At 39.1% G+C, this 25,465-nt stretch overlaps 1 protein-coding gene and 1 long non-coding RNA gene across 4 annotated transcripts in view; one reads left to right on the forward strand and one right to left on the reverse strand.

The window, feature by feature from the left end:
- The window catches only part of LOC125768166 (optomotor-blind protein), a 132,829-nt gene extending 119,503 nt beyond the window's left edge, over nucleotides 1-13,326 (reverse strand). For 2 of the 3 annotated variants that reach the window (XM_049435490.1, XM_049435489.1), the window contains exons 1-2: nucleotides 12,468-13,326; nucleotides 6,133-7,301 (exon numbers count right to left, since the gene is read on the reverse strand). In XM_049435490.1, coding sequence (XP_049291447.1) covers nucleotides 6,133-6,725 — 593 coding nt within the window. In that variant the 5' untranslated portion in view covers nucleotides 6,726-7,301; nucleotides 12,468-13,326. The remainder of the gene's footprint in view (nucleotides 1-6,132; nucleotides 7,302-12,467) is intronic. The other variant, XM_049435491.1, reaches the window with a different exon arrangement.
- Nucleotides 13,327-15,159: 1,833 nt separating this feature from the next.
- On the forward strand, nucleotides 15,160-18,408 carry LOC125768193 (uncharacterized). Its single transcript, XR_007418855.1, has 3 exons — nucleotides 15,160-16,218; nucleotides 17,459-17,565; nucleotides 17,647-18,408. It is a non-coding gene; the product is annotated as an uncharacterized LOC125768193 (long non-coding RNA).
- The last annotated feature ends 7,057 nt before the right edge of the window (nucleotides 18,409-25,465 follow it).

A 25,465-nucleotide genomic window follows, 5' to 3' on the forward strand; every position in this document is an offset into this window, starting at 1 on the left:
ACGTTTTCCCACTTTTGGGAAATTGGCGTTGGCTGGGAAAAACTGAAAAGATGAAAAGATAAAAGTGCGATCGAAGTGGAAAATTGAAAGTGCGCACAAATTATAATCGCGGTAAATACTTCACCATTGCTGACGGTTTTTACACCTTCGCGTTACACGCTTTGCACTGCTTACGCTGATGTAAGCACATTCGTTAGCAGCTTTTGTCTGTTCAGCATCACCAAGCGAAACTAGCTGCTGCTTGCCGGGTAAGATGGCAAATTAAGTGATGGCGTAAATGGTATTAAATGTGTCATGTGGCTAGAATGGGTAATAATGTGATTTAAATGCTTTGTCACATTGCCGCTAAAGCCTTTTTTCTTTTGGCAAATTTTAACTTGTTTTTCTCTCTTTTATTTATTTACTTTTTTAATTTACTCGGTTATATTTTTCTTGGTAAGTTTTATCAAATGTTTTACCATGTTTTACATTTATTCCCCCTCTTTTCTATTTTCAATTTTTATATTAGCCTGTTTTTGTTCCTCTTATGAAGTAGTAGTTATATTTATTTATGATATTTTCCATTAGTATTCTTTTCTGGTTTCCTGCTACATTTATTTTAGTTATTTTCAATAATGTTTCCTTTATTTTTTCATTTCATTTTGTTTCTTTATGTTTTGCTTCATTTACCTACATTGCTTGTCTCGTTGTTCATTTAGTTTTACATTTTATTAATTTGCTTTCGATGTATCGTTTTCATTACTATTTTCTTTTTACTATTGTTATCTTTGTACTTAGTCATTTTTAAACCAGTTTTTTGTTTTCTTTTGTAGTTCATGTTCCAACAAAAATCTACTGTCGGATTGTACCGGATTTGTCTATTTTAAACCATTCGCTGCATCAAAAGCAATTAGCAAACGTGCTTTGTCGTCTAATTAGACACACTTCACATCGTGTTCGCTTGTTGCATCTTGTGTTTGTGCCAATTGGTTTTCGGCGCAAAAGTGGTGAAATAAAACACCAACCAAAACCAAAAACCCGATGTGCCACTCATAGCGATATGACGGGTGCCAAAGGTGCCAAAATAAGGAGGCACCACGAAATAGGCCCAACACCGGAACGATCCTTAGCAGCGTGTGAAAGTGATGGCCAAAAAATTGGGTGCTGCAGGTGAATTATTTCCCAAACACACGCCACCGATTTGCCACCGTGCTGGAGTGAAAATGGGTGCTAACGCTACATAAATTGCTTGTAATTAGGTTTGGATGGTTGTTTGGTCGTACTAGTTCGCTCGTAATTGGGATGAAGCCGTTTCCGTGTTGCAAATGAAACAAAACAACACAATATTGAGACACTTGAAAGCACCGGCCTAAACGCGTTTAATTTCGACTGCTTTTGAAGCGGTGTTTTTGGAACGTTTATGTGTTCAACTCATAACGCTCATTGCTCCACTTTGTTAAATTTTCCCAAAACAAAAACAACCAACCGAAAACAGATTGGCACGATAAGCATAGCTTTTTATTGTTTCATCTATTCCACCGAAAAATGTCACCAGGCAATAAAACAAAATACAAAATTAGCTTCGAATCAAGTGCATAACAAAGAGCGGCACAAACATTGAAGTTTTGTTTGACCAACAAAAAAAGGCCGTGGAAAAACTGCACATTTCGACTGTTTATGGTCACTTTCTAATGAGTGTGAATTCGTTTCAATGCCTATGGTTTTTCGTTACGATGCGGCATGATTAGCTGTTGTTTATTTTTCTGTTTTATTTCGTTACCACAATCTATCATCATCATTTGCTTTATTTTTCTTCCCTATTTTTCCAACGAGGACAAGATGATTGGGCACAAAGTTTAGCGCGTTAGCAAATGACGAGAGATAAAATTATCATCCAAACACCTGCGCTATTTGATTTTTCCGAATCATTCTAATTATGTTCTTTGGGGTTGGAAAAGAGTTAAATGATATAATACGTTTTGTACAAGGAGAGATTAACTTTTAGAAGCTTATGGTTCAGATTTTACGCGATTTTTAAAAGCAAACCTGTTCCATATATTGAATAGAAGGTATTTTCACTTGCAAGTATTCATACGAACTCACTTTTTTAAAAATAAATAATCATTTAAACAAACCTTCAAAAATTGACATTTTAAAGGTCTTTCTTACCGGGTAATCTGTACCCATTGGGGTTTTGTCAGGTAGATAAAATTAAAAAAATATATGTTAATAAAGAAATGGGTTATATTGGTGTTCAATTAATGATCAAATGATTAACGTTCAATATTCAAATATTATCTCAAAATTTTCCACAATTTTGTAGATTTTTTTTCAGTATATGGATTTGAAATTTTCCAATGCGATAAAGCAGTTTAAACATCGTATTTCTCAAATGTGTTAAACATAAATCTTCCTTTAAAGAAATTTGAACAAGTACTTTTTAATTCTTTTAGTAAAACGGTAGCTCCATTCACTGTTTAATTCATGCATTTCAATCCTCATTGATCAATTGAATCGAATGAATTAAGATTGAGCTTTACGAAACAGATTTATATTAAGCTCTGCTTATCAGCAGCACCGAACTTTTGCGAACACTTTCGCAAAATAACACTTTCGTTAATAATTACTCGAAACACACAAATAAAAAAACGGATCTACCGGCGTGCGTGTCAACAAAACACATTTATCGCACGGAAATCGGGTACCGGCCGTAAAGGCAGCTAAAAGATAATCCATACTATCATCAACACCCGCGGACGATCGATTGAAAATTGCGCATCCTTCGCACAATAAAGCAAGGTGGAAAAATCAATCGGCAAAACGGAAAAACAAAACCGTTGGCGAAGGCTTTTTTTTAATTACGGCAGCAACAAAGGGAAATGAAATTAATCACGAAAAACCAACACCTTTCGCAAAGAGCAAACCAAAGGTAGGAGCAAAATAAAAGCTTTATGAAAGCAAAAAATGATAATATTAAGTATAAAAATGAAAATCAGCGCGCAGGGAAAAAGTGTTCCAAGTGTGTTTTTATTTATCGCTTTCCACCGGCTTGTATCACACTTGGGAAGATTTGTTTTTTTTCTCCACCGATTCAGACAGAAAATAAAATAAATGCTCAACATTTTTATCGAAACACAACAGGCACACAACACACACACACACATGAGCGAAATTAACGTCAGATGCACTCTAGGAGTGAAGGTTTTTTTTAAATGTTTTTTTAATGTTTTTATGTACATAAACTTCACTGGTTTGCAGGCTTCCAGTGTGTTCGCTAATATAACAACACTTTCGGTGTGATGCATCAATGCAAGCGTTTTACATTCATTTTGCTCCCTTTTGTGTGGGTATGGGTTTGTGCATGTGTTGAAATTATTTAATTTTAACAACAACAAAAAACATACACTATCATTTTGAAAACACAAATCCCTATCACACCCTTTTACCTTGGAACAGGGAAAAAAAGCTGGGTGTTGAAATATATGAAAAATTCACCAATACATTCAGCCGGATTCAGTGAGTTGTTGTTTTTTTTTTCATTTAAAACACATTTTAAAAAAATCCATAAAAGAAGTTTAAAAAACTAAAAATAAAAGCTTCACAATCAAACAGTGTGTATGTGTCTGGCGCGGAAAAAAGGATACAAATTGTGGCAAAATGGGAAATTTAACAAACCCCGAAATCAAATTGAGCAAAAGCAATACCTGCCTCGCTGCAGTTGCAATTGGGGGCCGTAGGACAGTGGGCGTGAAATGCAATCCCATACCATCACACACACACATACCACTCAGTCCACTAGGTTGCACAATCCGGCACTGACATACGGCTTTTTGCACACTTATAGATTTTAGTTGTGCATTCACACATGAATACAGCTGCACAATAAATGGTATGATTTAATATTTTATCACTTTTTTCACGTGCGTAAAGGTAACATTAAAAATATATACATTGCTGCCAAATAGCGTAAAGAAGAAAAAAAAACTACAATTTGATGGGTGTTTTAATTACTTTTTCCTTCAAATAAAATGACAATGTACGTTTAATATTTGATGCGTGCCATTTCTAATGCAATTGCTAGTGTTAGATCCGTTTCACGCGAAACTTGCATTAACAAAATAAATTCCGTAGAACTTCCTCGCGCAAGGTGACAGATCGGCTATCAATTAAAAATCAATTAAAAAATGCTTTCAAACTCCCACAGCTAAGCAAAGGTTAACACGAGTTTGTACGAATTTAAAACTCATTGAATCATAAAATTATATTGCTTCCCAATAAAGGTATCGATTAAATAAATTGATCTGAATTTATATTTAAACATAATTCTCTTCAAAGCATTTTTGTACTTTTAGTTTTTCCTTTTTTTTAAGTTTCATTTTTTGATTTTGAATCCTCGCGAAGGATCAAGAATTGAACCTTTGGCAGTTGTTTCCAAAGGAAAATTATTGATTGTAAAATACTTCAGAGCGATTTTAAATCATTTCCGCCACATTTAAGCTAAAGTTTAACAGAATCCTCTATCACTTAATTTAATCAATTTATATACAAATAAAATCTATTTTTCATGTACAAAACAGTACAACAAAACAACAAAATAGTTTGATTTTTTCAGATTTGTTTGCTTGCCTCAAAATATTAAATTCAATGGCAAAACATTGATTCAAATGAACCACCACCTCTAGCACATCGTGCACTGGTTTCACCTCGCTTTCATTTGCAAAATCATCGAAACATGTAAACAAAAACAAGCAATCATCATCGAAATCATCTCAAATCTCATTCAACACCTGCAACGATCACAAGACCGAGAAGCGTCGTAATGGCAAACAAATCAAACAAACAGCCGAAGACGTACAGAAAATAAAAATCATCTCCTCCCTCAAGTGCATTTTGCTGCAGTTGCACCTTTTTCTCTTTAGCACATCGCTACAATGACGTTACATTGCCCTATCATCATTCACCTCACCGGAATTGCGCTGATTTTATTTTCAATTCTATAACACTTGGCACCTTGGGATTTTGTGCAGCCGTTCACAATTTTTGCTGTAAACAATTTCACAATCAACCACAACTCTCGGCACTGTTTCAGTTGCCGGTTTGGTGAGCGTTGGCTGGTACTATCACCATTTAATTATCCTGCAAAGACTAAGGGGAAATATAAGTAACTAAGGAACCTAGCCGGTATAACCTAACCATTTGTGTTGCTATTCAAGGTGTGCAAACATAATTAGCGAATTAGTAGCACTTGAACGGTATTGTTTTAGTACACAAAAAATGTTCTACACTCTTATTGCTTCTTCTTTTTGAGATCGGGTATGGAAGTCACGAAATGGATTCACCGGGAGATTGTAATCGCATTGGCAACAAGCAAGGCTCTCGTTTTTCTTCCAGTGTCTTGTGAAATAGCTGAGGTTGAGAATTGTATGCAAAATTCCATCCCTCTGTCGTTCGAAATGAATGATTTTTTGGCACAACAATTGTCACCAACAAAAAGGACGCAATTGAATGGGAATGTCGGTTGAAAGCCACTTGTTGGTGAAGCACTTTTTATCAAATGCATTATTTTATTAAGTTTTTTTCCCTTTTTCAAATGCAAATATTAGACGAGGTTATTGTGAAAGCCGGTTCAATTAATATCTATAAGACAAAATTGAATCCGATGTACTAAATAATGTACTAAATTTAAAATTAAAACGTTTAAATTTTTTTCGCTTTATATTTTTGAGAAATTACTCATAAAATGCTCAAAAAAACATCACAAAACAGTCAAATTATGAGTGTTTGTTATAATTTTTTTAAAATATCCAATAAGTTTATGGGCGCGTTATTTTGCAAATGTTTTATACAATTTCACAAATTATGCAAAGAAAAAGCGAAATCGAACACGCAATACATTCAATCCGTCCAAAGCGACGAACCTTTTTGTACCGCGCACATCTTTTGTCGTTCCCGCATGATTCAAAATGCCGTCGGTAAATCGCACAATCGGTTCGGTTTTTGTGGGGAACTGGCTCTGCTTGATGTCCACAATTAAATTTCCTCACTAATCGAGTTTTTTAAAGCCCCTTCTCTCCCTTTATGGCCCCCCTTCTATTCCTCTCCCTTTCCCTCACTACCTCCTCCTCCTCATCCTCCTCCTTCATATAAACTTACCTGCCGCTTTTGGTGATGACCATCTCAGTGCCGAGCTTGTGGAACTTCTCCCACAGCTCCTTCCCTTCGAGTGTCACCTTCGGATCATCCACCACACCGTCGTCCTCCGGTTGCATTGCGCGCAGTGGCCGCATCGCCGGATGATGTTGATGGGCGGCGACCGCCGCCAGCACCACATCCTCCGCGGTCGTGTACGCCGTCCCGAGCGGATGGTGGGCGTGCGGGTGGTGCGGCGGCAGCTTCGGTAGCAGTGCGCCCGGATACAGATGGGAGGGCGGTGGACCACCGGCACCGGGCCCACCGGACAGGGCGGCGAGGGCGGCCGCCGGGAAGTAGGAGGGCGGACCGCCGGCACCGGGTGGCGCTTGGCTGGCTGCCGTGGCCGCCATGTTGATGGCGGCCGCGGCTGCGGCGGCCGCCGCCGGCGAGTTTTGCTGCTGGGCTTGCGCTGACGGCGGCGAACCCGCGGTCAACAGCGACGAGACGCTGAAGTCAGTCGGTCGCGGTAGCTGCAGGAATGGATGATAGGCCATTCCCTTCGCCGGCCTACTGAAGTCGTCAGATTGGAGCAGTTCTTGGCCGTCGTATCTCATTACAACATCACCAGGATTGGGAACGGGCGGTTCACTGGTTACGCCAGCCGTCTCCCGCACACTGACCTGGTCGGGAGGTATGAGCCGTGTACGGACCTTCGGCGCACTAGCTTCACCCGGGGGCGGTTTGTTGTTGTTTTTTTCAAAGCTACTTTTCTTTCCCGGACCCCGATTCCTAAGGTCCCGAAAAACGCAACCAATTCAATTCACACTGCACACGGGCACGATCGTGGTACAATTCACCAATTCACCTTTTTTTTGCAAACCACACCACAACAAACCACATCACATCGTTTCAAAAAATCTTTCGATCCATTTTATCACTTTTTCTTTTCTTTTCTGCTATTTTCCTATCACCACCGGGCACATCAACATTCGTCAGCTGATCTACATTATGCGCACCATTTCGTTTTGCATTCGAGTGATTTTTTATTTCACTTTTCACCAAACACTAGTCATATGGGTTGCGCTGATACTGGCCTCGCAACTAATTTTCACGTTCAGATGTTAATTTGTTGAATCACGGGACGCGCTTTTAGGATATTATTGGTACACGCTAGTTAGAACGTTAGACCACTGTTTCGGATCATGTTTGGAAGAGAAAGGAAAATTTAATTTACTATTAGTTAGATTTTGGTTCGCTCTTCAATTTGTTGATTAAAGTTTAATATCGTTTAACTATATCAAACTATATTTCACGCCAAATATAATTGAAAATAATTGAAACTATTTGTCAAAAAATAGGACCAGTTATCTCATGCTTTCATTTTAATGCATTTATTCTATGTTTTAAGTTATCAAAGTTTACCAAAGAAAATGTTTTCCCATTAGGGGGACTTCTACCTTACAGTTTCATTATTTTAGATCAATTTTCTATCACAATTATGATATTTACTGCCCTGAGTCACATCTGCATCAGAAGTCAATGCCTTTTTAGCACAATTCCTATTCTTAGGACACAATTTATTATAATTATCATTTGCAGCTCATTTCGTTCATTCACCAGCAAGAATAGGAATGTTTCAACAAAATTTTCTATTGCTTTATAACATAAATCACACACAGCACAAACACAAACTATTCGTACACAATTATTGTAGATATAAACACACGAATGGAATGCAAAACAAAAAACAAAAAAACAAAAGTAAGCCAGCAGTGTTACACAAATTACACAAAATCCAGGTGTGCAAAGTAATTACTAGCAAAAGCACAAGAAAACTAACAGGATCACCAGAAACAAAACCAAAATAGAAAAACAAAAAGGATTCCCGCATGGATAAGGAGCGAAATAGTGCGAACGGTTTATGATAAAACAGGTATAGAAAAGAGATGGAAAATGTAATTGCACAATACAACAATGCACACACACACCCGGTGCAAAACACACGCACGCACGCATCAGTATGAGGGGTGGGGGGGGAGGAAGGGGGGGGTGGAAATGGTGGCGAATAAGGGTGTGGAAGAAAGGGAGAGGGGGATGTCCACAATACACACTCACGCGCCACGCAATCACGCAACACGCACGCCTCCGATACGAACCTCACGCCGGTCGACTCTAGAATGAGTGAATGCTACGCTGGTGAATGAACAGCCACCACCGCGTGGTTTCTTCTTCTTTCGCGCGCGCACACACACACACGCGCGCGCGCTCGCTGGCGTGCACTCGCAAACGCACACACGTTGACACCCCCATTAAAATGAACCGAGCGTGTGTGTGTGTGTGTGTGCGTCGCACGGTATGTACACGAGAAGAAGGTGGGAAAAACAACACGTCCAAACCGGTCTACCGGTGTTTGTTTGTGTGTGTGCGTTAGTGAACTTCTCCACCAGGGGTTTTTTGGTTCGTTTTTCCAACAGAAAAACTACCCTTTCGCCCTTTGTACGGTTGTGTTGGTGTACCGATTCACGCGCTAGTAGCCTGTGTTTTGTGTATGCGTGTGCGTGCGCGATGGTGCCGGTTTAGACACCTTTCGTGTTGAAAGCCGCACCCTCGTGCCACTTCGTCTTTCGGTATTTCTGTTTTTCTTACCCAAACGAAGCGAAAAGAAACAACTTTCAGACAAGAAGAACGCAAGAAGCCCCTTTTAAATGGCGTTTTTTGTATAACCATCTCGCTCGCTCTCTCTTGCTTTTCCACCCTTATTTTTGGCGCTCACTCTCTTTCGACCGGTGGCCACTCCCTCTCAGTGGTGTTATAATCGTCACCGGATTGGTTTGCCGTTTTCTTCACAAACGGTGACGCGATTCCTTTGTGTGAGGGGTTGCACATTTCCCTTGCGTTTCTTTTGTTAACGCTTCACGCTTCTCTCGTTCTTTCTTCTCAGCACTTTTGCAAGTGAAGCAAAAAAGTGAAGAAAGTTCAACAGCGTGCTTTAAAATAAATAAAGCACCAGAGGTGCTAAAAGTGCTAGTAATGAAACGACTTGCGTGGAATATCTTTAACTTTACCAAGTAAACAATGTCCTTAATCCTATGCAATATTAAATGCTGTTTTTCGTTTCTTTAAGTAATGGAGAAGTTTTCTTTCTGTATGTACTCGGTTTGGGGGGTTAATCGTTCGCGGCCAGAAAGAGACCACTTTCACATTACGTGTGACATCAGTTAACATTAGATGAGGTTTTGCCTTTTTTGTCATCTTACCAGAGTGAGTAGGATAATGCGAAGGTGTAAGTATTTCCACCATCCTTTCAGAAACCAACCACGACACCTATTTCTTTTTTTTTGGTAAGGTTATGTGTGAAGGTGCTGAAGGCGTTAAAGGAAAACGTTCATCCAAAGCTCAGCTCAGATTTGTCGAACGTCTCTATTTCTTACCATTAGTCTATATACAATCATACACTAGCGCGTGTGTGTGTTTGTGCGTCAAATGTGAACAAAACTTCTTGGTGACAATATTTTTTCCCCACAAACCCCAATTCAAGCTGGTATGTAAACCATCCCCCAATTGGAGTCTTCTTCACATCTTCACTTATACTCACACTCCATCGTACTGTCTCACTCTCTCTCTCTCGTACTCTCTTTCTCTCACTCTCTTTTAATTCTCCAACTAATTGAACACTTTTCCTTCGCCCTATAAGATTCTACCACCCACCCCCTAGCAAACACAACCCTCGCAGAAGAAGACGCAGAAGAGGAAAACAACCACCACACTCGGAGCGCGTTAAGCTTTAGGTGACACTAACACTTCTTCGCCCCGCCGCCGCACACATCACTTACTCCAAAACCACTCATTCTCATCTCTCTCGCTCACTCACGAGCGAGCTGGCAAAATGTCTCCCTTCATCTCGCTTGCTCTAGCGCGTGTGACAGCGAGACAAAGCTGGTGTGAAAATGTGAACCTCGTTTTTCCCCTCACACACACGCTTGTTTCACACCAACACAACCAAACAAACTCACTGCACTGCTCACACCACTGCTCGCGAATACTGTCGCCGACACAGTGAGCAAACAGGAAGATGATCTTAGCAGGCCAAACATATTTACTTCTAGCGCGTCTCATCATTTCACACATCTTCCTTTCTGCCTGCCCTTTCAATCCCATTTCAGACAACAATCTTTCAACTCCCCCTAACAAACGAGTGCGCACGAGCGGGATGGCAATAGAGAACGAGGTGGGAAAAACTATTCTCAGCCTACTAACAAAACGCCACAAAAGAAGCAACACTAAACGCGTGTGCCTATGTGTGTGTGTGTGTGTGCCTCGATGCGCGTGCGATGTGTATATAAGAGGAAGAAAGCAAACATTGGGACTTTTCGGAAAAGTGACTATCCAGAATACCACAAAAAAAACTTTAACACATACATTCAACGGGGTTTTTTTATCTTTCATGCATGCATGCATGTGTGTTAACCGTATGTGTGAGTGTTGATTGTGGTGTGGTGTGTCTCTTGGTGGCAGTTATTTATTTTTCGCCTTACACCAAACTTGCTGCTTTTGACACACTCGGTAGTGTTATGTTGTTTGTTTCGTTGTGTGTTTTTTTTTGCTCTTGTTGTTGTTGTTATTCGTCCACCATTTTTATCTCACCACCATACTGAGTTTGAATCCTTTTAAGCTCACCAACGCACACCAGCAGTGTTTCTATTGCTTTTGATGTTTTATATGTACATGCACGCGAGTGGTTGTGTGCAGTTTTGTTCTTTTTGAAGCTCTCTGTACAATTTAACACGATAATGGTTATTTATTTTTTCTTTTCTTTTTTTTGGATGCACGTTCTCTTCACAATTCATTTGCGAATTTTATGATGCTGGTGCCGAAAGTAAACGAATAGATTGCTATTTTTTTTTCGAGAATGCTTATACTAAACCTAGAGGCGATAAGTTTTTATGTAAATAGAAGGCGAACGTTAAGTGTCTGAACCACCCTCACACCTAGGTAGGTGAGGGAAAAATAATGGCTTCGATTGTGCCGACGAGTGGCAAAACGAAAGTTAACAATTTTCCAATGTTGGTAGATAAATACGTCCAACACTGGGCACTTGAGCTTGCTTCTTTTCAATTACTGTGAAGATTAATTGTTTCTAGTGTTACCATTAATTGACATGTACGTAAATTCGCTTGCTTCCGCGGTGAGCGAGTAGAAACGGAAATATAAATCCATTTATAGATATGTGAGGAATTATTTTTTTGTTTTGTATTTTTTTTAGTAAAATAGTCCAATTTTTATCTGTTTACTATTATCCTTAGCTTACTAATTAAACTTCACTTTCATGGAAATACTAGTGCACTACCGACGGCAAATATATGGAATATTTACCATAGATTTTTAAAACATTTTGGAACAATTTTTACATTAAAAATTGTATTGTGACATATTTTCATTTTGGTCCATATTTTTCTTCAAAAAAAACCCAAATTACTCCAGCAATGTTATCCTCTAGCGACTATAACTAAGTAACATCTTCTTATTTGAGCTTCATTGAATCTAATATTAATAAGGACATTTTTTACTTTTTATGATGTTTTTTTTAGTATTTCATTCTTTGGATTAAAAAACACTCACACGTACACAGCGCACTGGTTTCTTATAATTGTTTTTTTTTAACTAATGAGACCAAAATAAAGAATTTATTAATTTGTCTTTCATATATATTTTTGTCTCGAATTCATTTTTTTGATGAAGTGATGTCACTTTTAAAAAGTAAGTAGAACAAAAAAGAACCTCGATTTTCAAATTTTTGACAAACAAAAACAATATTATCTTTTAAGAAAGTTTGGAAAAAGTTTGTATAACTTCGTTTTAACACTTAAAAATCCTTTTTTTAAGTAAATCTTAACCGTCTGTCGAATAAAATCTTGACGAGTTACTTTACAACTTTATTTTTCCTAAACGAATAATACTTGCTTCTTGCTTCTTTAGGATTGGAAGCTGATATTTTACAATCAATTCAAATACTTGCATAAGTAGTTTCTCTAAACTACATAAATTTGAGATCATGATTTTTTCATTCATGAAATATTTTTCCATCAAATCATATCTTTCTTCACTAAACCCTCATAACATATTAGCAGATTCAAAGTATTTTCCTGCTATAGAGGTTTTAGATGCAAACTGATTTAGCCATTTAAAGTAAATCTATTTATTCCTTCTTTTTCCGGCTAAAACTGACTAAAACCTTAGCAAAAAAAAGTTTGAAATGGCTTTTATCATGTTTTTTCAATTTATCTTTATTTTATTTTGAAATTTCTAATGTTAAACAATATTTGATAAATGCAATTTTTAAATACTTAGTCACTTACGTTATTTGAACAATTCCACACAATTGGTAAAAAGTGTTACTCGATTCATATATGAGACTTTTCCCATCAAAATAGATTCGATGTTTTGATGGTCACTTTCAATCATTAGACCAACATTTAGTTCACCGTGTTGGTTTGAAAGCCGATCAGAACACAAATATTTTGTTTGTTAACCTTTTTCTTATTCACTTTGCTAATGATTTGTATTTCATTGGATGTGTACCGTACACGTTATATACCACAGTAGAGCTGTATTTAAATGTTTACACTACAGTAATCGTACGATGATGGCACTTTTCACTTTTAAAAAGTGTTGTTTTTTTCTCGATAATTTTCTTTATGGTTTTTGCTTAAGCATTCACACAAAACCTTCCAACATTGTCACACAATTTGCACACAGAAAAACATAAAATTTACTTCGAATGCTAATTGCACAAGAAAAAAATCGTTGCAAATTAGCACAAAACTTAAAACCACAAACACGAAACAAGGAACAAACTTTTGTAGCCGTTTTGCAAGCGCAAATTAAAATACGCACATGCACACATACACACACGCACACACATACACACGGATGTTTGGTGACCGCAGAGCAGTCCGTACCAACAAGTCCTCGGGCTTGGGACGTTTTGCTAATCGTGTCGAACGGTGGTCGAACGGACGTGATTTTTCGCCGACCGTCGTCACCGTGTTTGCTCCCACACCGTGTGTCGGAACCGTGGTTATGCTTGTTCAGAGGCCGTCGTTGTCCGCGCTCGGTGAACGAGTTTTTCTCACTGATTCGCTCAGTCTCGGCCGCAGCTCGTCATCGTCGCCGTTTTGTCGCAAAACGCGTCGCTACCAGACGCCTTCCAACTTCCAAACTGCCCCCATGCACACACACACACCCCTCTCCTTCCCACTCTGCACTCCGTGCCTCCTTCCATGCCTTCATCATCATTCCCCATCTCCTCCCCCATCTCCCTTTCTTTCACCCCGCCCGCCTATACTTCTTCGTGTTATCACTCCACAAAAACCACCCAAACGCCTCTTTCCCACCCCATCCCCATTCGCCCCTCGCCCACAAAATCATCCACCGTATTCGCAAATGCCGGGAAGCGCAACATGGCGCAACAACGAGGAGTGTGAATCGAAGGCGCGCACTTTTCTGGTGTTGGTTTTCGAGCCCTGAAGGTGACGCGCGACTCACCATACTCTGTGCGAAGGGTGAATCGTTGCAAGCGAGAAAAAGAGCCAGCGAGCGTGAGAGTGAGAGTGAGAAAGAGTGAGAGAGAAGCAGGAAAGCACGGGAAAGGGAAAGAGAGCACAACCAACGGGTGGGAAACGAGTAAATATAGTTTCCCTCTCCTCTTTCAGTGTTTTGCTTGTGGGGTTGATTAGGGTGGTGTGTTTGGGGTGAGTTTTTGAGATGAGTTTGCGTGTGTGTGTATGTGCGTGGTGCAAACCAGTGGCCCTGGTGCTGATATTAGCGCGCACACTCACTCGCAGCTCACAATTTTAACGTTTCACCTTTGCTATCGTTCTCTCGCTCGCACATTTTCTATTCACTTCCACACACTGTGATACATCGTGGAAAATAGGGAAAAACAAAAAATTACCCCATCCCCACAGCAGTTACACATTCATTTTCTCACTCCTCGTCTACTGGTGTGAGTGCTTACTCGCGCGTGTGTATGTGTGCGTTTGTGGTGTGTTTTCTCTGCAAGGAAAATAACCCCCCCAAAATAGTGCGCGTGATGGAGGCGCCCAGTTAATGAGAAATGTCCGTTTCATCCTGGTTTTTTTCATGCTTTCTTCACCACCAGATCATTTCCGTACCAAGAGCACGAGAGTGTTAAAATTTGTTTGGAAACAAGCGGCTCGCACCCTTTTCCGAATCGTCCGCAGCCGAGAGGTGAGGTGTTGATTTTAAAATTACATTGAAGATGCGCGCTATAAGTTTGACGCAAGCTACTGACACGCTACTGGGAGGAATAATCGATAAGCTTCTTGGTGTGAAAATGTTCCCTTTTTTTCTTACCAACTATTTTGTAGCAAAGTTTCATCTTCATGTTTAATTTAATTCAAAGTGATAGCACTATTAACCTTTAATAATGGGTTTTGTTTTGTACGCGTTTTTAACTTTTTTAAACATGAAATTTCAACAAGGTCACTTCTTCAGCTAAACTCTGAAAGAATGGAATTTTTTAAATTACTATCCTCGTAGTATTTAATACTCTTTTCGCAAAGAAAGATAAACATAATAACAACCTAACTTTGTAAAAAGACCACCTTCAAAAGCTTCAGTTCGCTTCGTTTGTCTTGGGGCTTCGTGTAAATTTTCACGCCTTCTCAAGCGTGAAACAAAGGCAAGCTTTTACGAGTGGAAATTTTCACTGAAATTTCCCAGCATCCGTTGCCTCCCCCCTTCCATTCCACACCACCCAAACGGGGGGAATAGCTAAGTGGACGTAAATATCGACGACCTTCTACCTTCACTTGGTGCCATCATCATGGTTCTTTCCCTGATATTCACCATCGAACCATCGAAATTATCCTTTTGCTACGTCGATTCAGGGGAAAATAGGGAGCCGAAACATGTCAGGCCAGTCGAGCGAACGAAGAGCGTGTGAGGAACAACGCTCGATAAGAGCACGCATCTAGGGGATGAGATTGTTCATCCCCTGAGACACGCCCTTTCGAATGCCCTGCAAAACGGGGGAGAAATGTATTCCCTTTCCTTGTCTACCCGCTCCAAGAGTAAACGAGACAACTCTAGTTCGCTGCCCGACAAGGTGCTGTAAAATCGTGTAATCGTTCAGCAGTGCGGTGCCACTAGCAGGCCAGAGAGCCGAACCGAGTGTTGGACGGACCAGTTTTCATTCGATACCGGAGATGTAGATTCGATGCAAGAAGTCCGGCGAAATTTATTTCGCACAAAAACGAGAAGATGTCCTGTTTATGTTTGTCACAGCTTAACAAAAATGGTGTGAATACTTTTGTTTTATTGATTTTGAATGGTTTGGTTTGTGCTTGAAACACTGAGTTTATTGTTGGTTCAAGTTGTTTTTGATCAAACAACTCAACTGCATGTAAAGTGTTCACATTCACATAAATACTTGTACAAAGCATATAAAATACTTTAAAAAGCATATGTCTTTTGAGTTTAAACAGATATATATGTATGAAATTTAAGAAAAAATTGTAATCTCAAAATAATTACTTCATAGCTTAAAGATCTAAAATAGTCTAAATTTCCCGTCGGAAGAAAATATCTTCCAATTTTCGACATAAATGTTATGAAACTACCTAATGTATCAGATCCGTTTCGTGCTACTTTATAAAAGTAAAACCGTTAGTTAAGTTGCTACAAAGTAATAATTGAGCTTGATAAACAAAGTAAGTAGTGGTACGATCTAGTAGTCACTGCTTTACTGTCATCAACCTGGGGGATGCGTCGGAGAAGCAAAAAAAAAAAAGAGAGAAGGTGAATTTTCCACGAACATCAGCTAGGTGCTGAAAATTGCAACACTTCACCGGCGCTACCCATGACCTATAACCCGTACGAACGATCAGCCAGCAGCCGTGTCCATGGACGTAGATTTCCACGAAAATTTTCCACCCCTGCCCACAACCTTGCTCGCCTTGCCAACCGGCAAACGTCTAGTCTGGGAAACTCAAACATCAGGGGACCTGGATGTTGGCCAAACAACTTCAGGCTGGACGAGAAACGGGAGAAGGGCCACATGAAAGCGAGCACATGTAATGAAGGGTAAGAAAAGTAAATGCACTTCACTTCTTACGCTTCTGCTTTTGCGTCGATTTGCGCCTCAAGGATTGCTGACTTGGTACTGAGTGTGCTGTAAAGCATCGTCTTAGCATGGTGGTAGTAGTGACGTAGAGCATCACCGTATCCGGTTACCAAGGCTTGCTGCGATGGTGAGAAGATGTTTTTCTTTTCAATATGTTGAAATGTTTCGGACGAGCGAACGAACTGTACGGACATGCTGAAATTTATCTGAAACTGGCCTTAAAGAATTCATATAACATTATTTTTGTTCATTTCTTAAAGTTTTTGTGTACAAAAATGTAGACCAATTGCATAAGGTTTCTCTCTAATATTTTTACATTTGTTGTGTTTTTGGACCTAGAAACAATCCAGCCAGGCGTGTTTTTTTTTGTGGAAGTGGCGTAAGATATCTTTAATGTGGATGTATTTAACACTTCAAGATACTTTCATCTATGGACAAGCTGGCATTGGGCGTTTCACAATGATATCAGCCATATTAGAATCTTAGTTTTCCTTAAGGACTTCATTAAGGATCCTGTGAGTGTGAAGTGAGTGAGAATGAATGTTAATTCATTTGCGATGTAACTTTCTAACCGAGATTTAGATAACGAGTACGTTAAATAACTTGTCATTTCAATCATGGAAGAATCATGATCTTTGACTGACTTACGAAAGAGTGACTGTAATCTTGAGTTAAATAGCTCTTGAAAGTGTCATTTCACTCTTTAGTTACTACTCTTTGCGGCGACTAATGACCATTAAAATGCAGGTGATTTGAAACTAAATTGTTTCCATTTTTTCCAACACAATTTGATAGAAGTTACTTCCCTTCGCTTTTTCAGCAAATAAGTGACAAATTTTCAATCAAAAAACGTTTTCAAACTTCTACCAATTTCTTAAAAATGGTTACTAATTACTAAACTGTTTAATTCAATCACTTTTTTCACAACGCTCCAAAGAAAGGTTCTTAAAACATTAATTTGTATATTAACCATCCAATATATTACTTTTTTGGGGTTTTGTGTGTATATCTTCCTTTTTATATATGGTTCCGGTAAGATAAAACTTTTCATAAAATAATTACTATATGTCGAACTTCTAGGATTTGTTTGAATGTGCTGTTAACAAAATCAACTGTTTCATTAAGCATCAAATATTCCTTTATATAAATCAATTCTTCAAGGTTTTGCTGCCTCATTCAACAGTAGTTTTCCTTCCATAGGGACAGAATGAAGGGCGAAAAAAAACTACGTCGGTCACATTCATCATAATGCAGCTGTTGGAAGAAAAAAAAGAATCATTTACCATGGGACCCGGTAAATAGGATGCGTAAGTGTTCCGTACCAAAACCTATAATCATTTCGCCACCTTAACCTCAGCCATTTCCAACACATATTCCCATGTACGCAGTTTTGCAGAGTTACCTTTTCGAAGAGTGTCTTAAGAGGATTGCACTATTGAGAGGAAGAAACAGAAGCCACCATTGCCATTAATATCCCGAAAAAAGGGAGATACGGTGCGTTTCGGGGTTTTGTCTTTTCCATCGTGACGATCGTACGAAGAAAAACCGAATGGCGTAACCGAAGAACCTGGGAATTGAAAGACTAAATGCGTACCAGAACTATATGCTTCTTTCCTATGCCCTGGACCTGGAGACTCCATACCCGAATGAATGGAGGACGCTAACAATAGAACAAGTTTTTTCCTTCGCTTTGCATGTGTGTGTTTGAGGAGTGTATTAAGAATAGAAATATAAAGTTGAAACAAGGTTTATATGTAAAAAAAATGTTACTTTTAAATATGCAGTGCGTGTGTTTAATTGAATATATTTTGTTTAGTATTGTGTGTTTTGTGGTTTCATAGTTCATAATCAACCCGCAGTAAATTTCAATTCTTATTCTGGTGCTTAAGAGCTTGTTTAACAGCGTCCTTAACATGTCCAACTACAAACTCTGATGGTTTGAAAATAATTCTCACAATTCCACGGGTCCTAGACATAAACTAGAGAAGCACGTGATGCTCTAAACACGCAATGCTGGTACGTAACATCATCTTTTCCATAAAAATGGATGCATCCAAAACTGAGCAGCAAATGCGGGAACTGAACGAAACTAATTAACTAATTTCAATAGATATTCTCATGTTACTCGTCGAGGACTCACTAAGGACCACGTTATAAACTGTCTGTTTAAATTTCAAACTTTCAGTTATATCATCGTATGCTTGCCATTTAACCTTAATATAGCATCTAATTCTAATCAATCCTTATTCAAATTTTTATATTCATACATCCGAGACAAAACTAGAAAATAAAACAAAAAAAAATGCGTTTTGCTCTTCAACCGATATACGATTACAATTTCTCGCACCAGCTGGCTTTGTGGCCCTTGTATCCCTCACAAGCGGGGTATCGGTTTCGTTCGATTTGCACTAACGAAATTGTCCGGAAACTTAATTCTAACGCGCTCAGCTATTTTTTTTTCACCCCGAACAAAACCACTTTCTGGTCGAATGATTGCTGTAACACAACCTATTTGTGCAAGATGTGTGAGGATGTAGTTGATCCCTGAACAAAAAAAGACGAAAAATCCCTAACTACAGCTGATGAACATTATTGGTCGACAACGCTGGTGAAACCTAATCCATTACAATTGAATTGTTCAAAATAGGTAAAATATACAGTTTAGTGTAGGATTTGGTACAAAAACCTCCTCCACAGTGTAATTAAAGCATTGAACGAAATGCTAACAATGAATCAGATTTAATTTGAATTATGTACAGACAATTTCAAAAGAATGATCATGTTTGGTGTTCTTTGTGCCTCAACACGAACCGCAGCGGTACTGAATACACCTTGACAGATGTCAAATTTGGCAGAAATATATTCGCGTTGTGTGCCTACTACGAGCCAATCTGTCAATCATATCAGATAGCGTGCCGATCAGTGTAAAGCTGACCATTTTCCCCATAAAGAGAGCGTTGAGCGTTTTTGTTGATGATATTAATGTTTTTTTAACAAATTTTATACAAATGTAACATAAACTACATTTAAGGCAAAATACCTTATTTGAATCGTGCTTGTGTGCCATGGTTTCGTTACACAAAACCCATCAAACTGGAAGACACACGTCACTCAAACGTCACCAAGCATTGTACTCGTTCGATTTGTATATATTGATTTTTTTTTGTACACCACTGTTGTAGAGTTTTGGCTTTTTTTTAAACTTAAAATTTATTAACCGTTTTGTAAACCCCAAAAAAGTAAAATTGCAGTTCTGGGAGATATATAATGATGAGTTTTTTTACTCTTTACTTTATATTGCCACATATTCATTTCAGCATCATTATTGATATGAAACGATCAAATTCAAATTTTTAAATAAAATGCAAGCTAAAGAGAATTGGCTACATTTCCCACACAATACTTCATTCTATGGTAGAGAAGAAAAAACTCGATTCAACCATTCACCAAACGAGTTCGGACGAAATTGCTTTGTACACATTCGAGCTTCCTATCAGAAATCGACCATCGGAAGCAAAATAAACGATTTGATTTGTTGCAATAATTATGCAATCTTTACCGAACAGATTAGACAACACAAACAAACAAAACTTTTCCCTTCCAAAAAGGAAAATACGAAACGAGTGCGAACGAGTGAGAGTTTTGAGAATAAATTGCAAATCAAAAAGTTATTAAAAAGATAACTCGAGACAAAAGTCCTGCTTTAAGATAACAATTTATACCTCAAATAAAGTCATTGGATATTAGAAATTTCTGTCCCTTAGTGTACTGCATGTGTAAATAAAATAAAAATATTGAAAAATTTTATTCACATAAATTAAAGCAAATTTGCGAAGGTTTAAATCCAATTTCAAGGTAATTAATATTTTGATATATTTTAGCATTAGAAAATATTATCCAAATGTAAATGCTTTGTACCAGTATCATACAAACTGTTCTAAACAACCGTAAAACTGGTAGCATTCTTATATTATCTCACCACTAGAACCTATAAAGGTGTAAGCCGGATAAATCTCACTGTACCAGTTCGATGATGGTGCCCTTTCAGCGTGGTTGGAGTAGGTGCTGACAAGATGACCCATAACCGGTGTAAATTGACCAAGATATTACAAGTGTAAAACCATGCGAAAAGGGGAGGTTGGTGGACGGGTGCGTTGTGGAATTGATCATCCCTTCCATGGTGAAGCTGTCGATAGTATATGCCAAACCATCCCAATAGACAATCCAGAAGCCCAACAGTACGGCCTCAAACCCTAGACCACTTTCCGTTCAACAAAACGGGCCATATTAATGCTTATTTATCAACAGCTCTGTTGGCGCGTTGCCCATGCTCATAGTTCAGGCACAAAGCCTGAACAGCCGAGGGATGAAGCCAAATCGAGGATCCAAACGTGCCTAAGGAGGGGGTTTGTGGTGTACGTTTTGCACTTGGACGGCCAATTTAGCGAGAGATGAAGCTCAATTAATCCCTCAAACAAACTGCGGAACGGCCGAACGGCCGAAGCACACAGTCCGACACATTTAGTGTGCATTGCTAAATCGGCCATACCTTCGTACGTTTCGTACTGGTGCTACGTAGCTGGACGTTGGGTTCGCTTTACTAACCCTTGAGAGTTTGGGGTCGTACGCGGGCCAACCTCTACTTTAGCACTTCATTGCAATGGTCGAACAATTACAGCCTCCAACACCGTCAGCATTATTTTGCCCAGCTACGATAAAGGTGTGTTTTTGTTTAATTTAATAAAATACTTTTATTATCTGCTTGCTGATAACGTTACAGTAAAATGCAAACCATCAGTTAGACAGTTGATGAATTGTGGGTTAAAATCGGCCCCAATCGTAAAGTCACTCAACCACAGTATAGGGAACGCAAAACAAACGTCAACATTTATGACGATATGTGAATGCCCGAGCGAAAGATGCATTTTGCTGCAATTGCAAACGGTTGCGTTTGTAACGTCGATGTATACCCGTGCTGTACCGGGAACTGATTCCCGTTCCGGGAAGGAAGGTTCGAACACCTTTCTACCCACCCCCATTTCCCTTCCGAATGGTTTACCCCCGACCCCGCTCAGGGTTGGCAAAAAGGACCAAACGTAAACAAAGAATGCGTTGTTGCACGAATTCTCGTCCGAGCCCCGGTGGTGGTAGTTACGATATATCAATTACATCAGACGGAGCCAACAAGCAGAAACGGAAATGGTGCTGTGGAATAGAGTATCGTCGTGAGCAATCTTTACGGCAGCTTCCAGGAACTTGACTCAGTGAATGCAGTTTTGTTTGACGTCTTATGAACGGTTCTGCTCCAGTAAGAGATGATTCTAATTTACTTGCGTTCGATTTGATTCGTGTCCCAAGTCGCAGCAAAACTTCAGCTTCGGAAGGCTAAAGTTTCGGATGGTCTCAACACCTAGGACAAGCTTATGCTATTTGCCAAAAAACAAGGGATCGACAAGAAATCCTGGAATTGTGTCTCAAAGGTAAATTCTAACGTATTTTTCAGACCGTCTTGCTGAAACCGTCTTTAAAAAGTTGGAATATCTGGGCTCTGAAGGTATGGAGTGAGATTTTAACTTTATTTTGCTCGTTGGAAAATGTGTTAAAAATCTTTTGAGATGTTTTAAAATTGTCTCCCACATCTGGATAGAATGAACTTGCAGGCTGTACTCTGCCGAACCCTGGTGCTAAACGTTTTATCCCTCAAGAAAGCGAGAAAAAGCGACATTGGAGCTATGTTACATCAACAACACCAACTGGAACGCTTCAGCAGGAGGACACTCACAACTTACTTCAAAAAAGGTTTTCCTTACTATCTCGGGAGGAAAATAATGTAAGGCAACAAGAACTCAAAAATGAAAAAAAAAATAGATTCGCTCGTCGACTCTCCGTTACGGTACGGTCAAAGTTTATGTAAACACATTTCGTTCACCCATCACTATCGAAATTTTGAAGGCTGTGCGTCTCATTTTCCGTTCTCCCATTTTCTCGTACCATAACTAGCGGGCGTTCGAAAACAACCGAATACGATGGTACACAATCTCGGTTCGATGTCCTATCCGATGGGGAAAATTCTACGCACGGAAACGGAGAGCGGGGGCAGTGCGGTAAGGAGCGAGAGTGAAGTGGAAAGCGTGTTAGATTGTGTTAGAATGTAAGCTTCCCGAAAGGAAATTATCGATTAGCAGGTTTTTGTTGAGAGTTGTTGGATTTGTGAGTTGTTAGATGCTGTGCGTATACGCAGAAAAGGGGTACCTACGAGAAATGCTTTTATAATTCTTTCTTTGCAATTTATTATTTATGTAAAACTTATTTTAGATTTACACTACACCATTTCGTACCCATTTCGAAGTATTTCAACAGAATATTTAATACTAATTGCTTTACCCGTAATCCCATTGTGACAAGCATTCGTACCTTAACAAGTGTTTGTCCTTTTTCTCAACCATCAAAACAACAACAACAACAAACACACATGCGAAAAGTATGCTTTGATGTGATGTGAAAGATAAATTACAATCTACTGTGGTTGCTCGCAGTGAGAAGAAAATGATTTTCTCGCGAGCCAAAAAACCCAAACGCATTCCGAATTGTGCAGCAAACGGCAAACAAACAGGGGAAATGCACGCATACATGTGCACGGAAAAACAGCCCGTTCACCGGCTCAACGAATACGATTGCGCAAACGAATGACAGCGTTTCTGTACAGCGTTGCCACGTTCTGCTGCATTTACCCCTACCCCGTGAAGGGGTGTGGTTTTTTTTTCGACTGGAATGGGAATTTTAAGGTGAGTGGTGAATTTATCTTCTCACTGCTCACTATAGTGAGTCGCTTCAAATCGATTCTTCTCATGCGGGACTATGGTGAGTAAGGGACAGAATTGGTCGGTGGGGAAATACTCCAAAGATTGATAATTTTTTACTACCAAGTTTGATTAAACTATTTTCATATGAAAAAAATATCAAATTTTAACTTCTTTTGTTAATGTTTGGATTAATATTTCTGTTTTAATTTAGCGAGAAAAAAACTGTTTTACTTGGTGTCTATCTTGTTTTTCCTCTTAACTATACAATCTAGAAGCTTTGTTTTCATTTAGTATCATACTAATTTAAAATATAAACTATGTTTTTAATGATTTAATCTATTGTCGTCCACATCATGCATCTTGCACTCATCATTACGTGTTACCCAGTTAGACAAATGTTTTGTCCTGTTTGCTACTCAATGTGCGTTTACATTTCTTCGTGCAAATAAATTCTGGTGGGGGTTAGTTTTACCCAACGCGCCCATACACACATATACCATTAAAAGAGCTTAAATTATTCTGGAGAAATTTTAGTATCGTTGGAAAGAGAACGAACACAGTCGAAAGTTAAATGAGAGAAAAAGAACAATAGAGGACCGCTTGCGCTTATTAAGGGGAGATTCCATTTCTCACAGCTTATCGGATAGTAATGCTGTCAGTTGCAAGGGATGCAAAATGCTGGCAGTATTTTTTTTTTATCCCAAGATGATGTTTTCTATTCGATAAAGTTTAACTTCTTAAGAGAAAACTATTTTAATACAAAATTAAAAATGTTAATTTCTTTAATCAAATTATTCACTTTGCTTGCACAAAAAATACAGTTGTCTACAAAGTGACATTTAAAAAAAACTATTTATCACCCAAATAATAACACTACTCTTGGCTTGCTGAATCTAGTTTTATCAACAGATTATATTTGGCCAAACAAAAACGGTCACCTTCCCCGAGTCAAACCGAACACAAAGAATCGTTCTGTACCATGACAACCACACAAGCACAGCGAAATGAGAAGAATGTGTTATCAGTTTTATCAGTTCAGCAGCAAACACAACTACGAGGAAAAGAGACACTCTCTTTCCCTTCCTTTCCTTTGCGAAAGCAAAACCCTCGAACCCCTTTGCGAATATTTCCCTTTTTCCAGCATACGGGTGACCGGACAAATTTTCATCTTACAATAATCTTTTCGCTCTTTTTTTGGGGGGGTTTTCTATGCACAAAAACACACACGTATTTCACTTGCATTTTCTCCCATTTATGTGTAACACATTGAAAAGTAAGCAACTTTTTGTTAGTGTTCGGAGTGCATGTGATGATGCTTCGTAGTGGAATCTTATTTCGACAGGGAGACATTTTCCTAATGTCCTTTCGTATTTCTTAAAGTAAAATATAACACACACAAACACACATACACACACACAAAGAAGCATAATTTCGGTTATTTTTTTCTCTTTCTTCCCTATATGTCTTTTGAAGCAGTCCCTTTTCCAACAAAACCCCTAACATAACGACACTGATATCCCCTTTTTTTTTGGTTCAGTTCTGCTAGCTTCTGTTTGCTCGCGCGCGCAATGATGGTGTCCTTCGCCGAAGTGGCTGAACAAATTTGGCTTTTATCGCTTCACTTCAATTTACTTTCCTTCGGTTTCACCCGACCCGAGTTCCAGTTCCAGTGCTAAAGTGCTTCGCTGACCATTTTAACCATTGGCTGTGTTAGGATTTTTTTCTCTGTTCTACGGCGTAAACAGTAGAAGCAGAGGAAGAAGAAAAACATGAAGAAAAGCCAAAGGATAACCAACGAAACGAAGTGAGGATTTTCTTGCTTTCAGTGGAAAAATAAGGCTCACATTCCGGTGCTGCTTGGTGGCACTGGAAAACCGAGCGCGTGAAAAGAAACGTGAGGGAGAAGTTAACAAGAAATGGTCGGTCTGACAGTACGAAACACGAGCGGAAAGGTGTGGAAGTACCCAAAGGGAATACCATTTTCTGACCAGCTTCTGTTTGTGACACGACTCCACAGCGAAAGAACGAGAGAGACAGATCGAGTAAGAGGTAGAAACTAGCAGGCAACAAAATTACTTTACGAGTCGTACCATTTTCCTTTACCATTTCGTTAGTATAGCGACACACTCAAGAGATTTTTCCGAACCACGTTCTGGTGACAAAGAACTGAGCGATTTTATGTCATGTGTTTCCCCCCCCCCCCCCCCCCCCCTCGAAAAAGAGCAGAACTTGAGGTGTGGCCTTCGGTCAAGAAATCATTTTCATTACTTTATTATACACGCGACAAGAAACACACACACACACGCAAACACTTGCACCCATTACACAAGAAGTAAGCATGTTCTCCTTCCGATTTGTTCCCAATTTCGTGAAAAATCAGAAGGACACAATCCTCTTCAGGGAT

The sequence above is a fragment of the Anopheles funestus genome, chromosome 3RL (genome assembly GCF_943734845.2).
Source record: "Anopheles funestus chromosome 3RL, idAnoFuneDA-416_04, whole genome shotgun sequence".
Taxonomy (NCBI): domain Eukaryota; kingdom Metazoa; phylum Arthropoda; class Insecta; order Diptera; family Culicidae; genus Anopheles; species Anopheles funestus.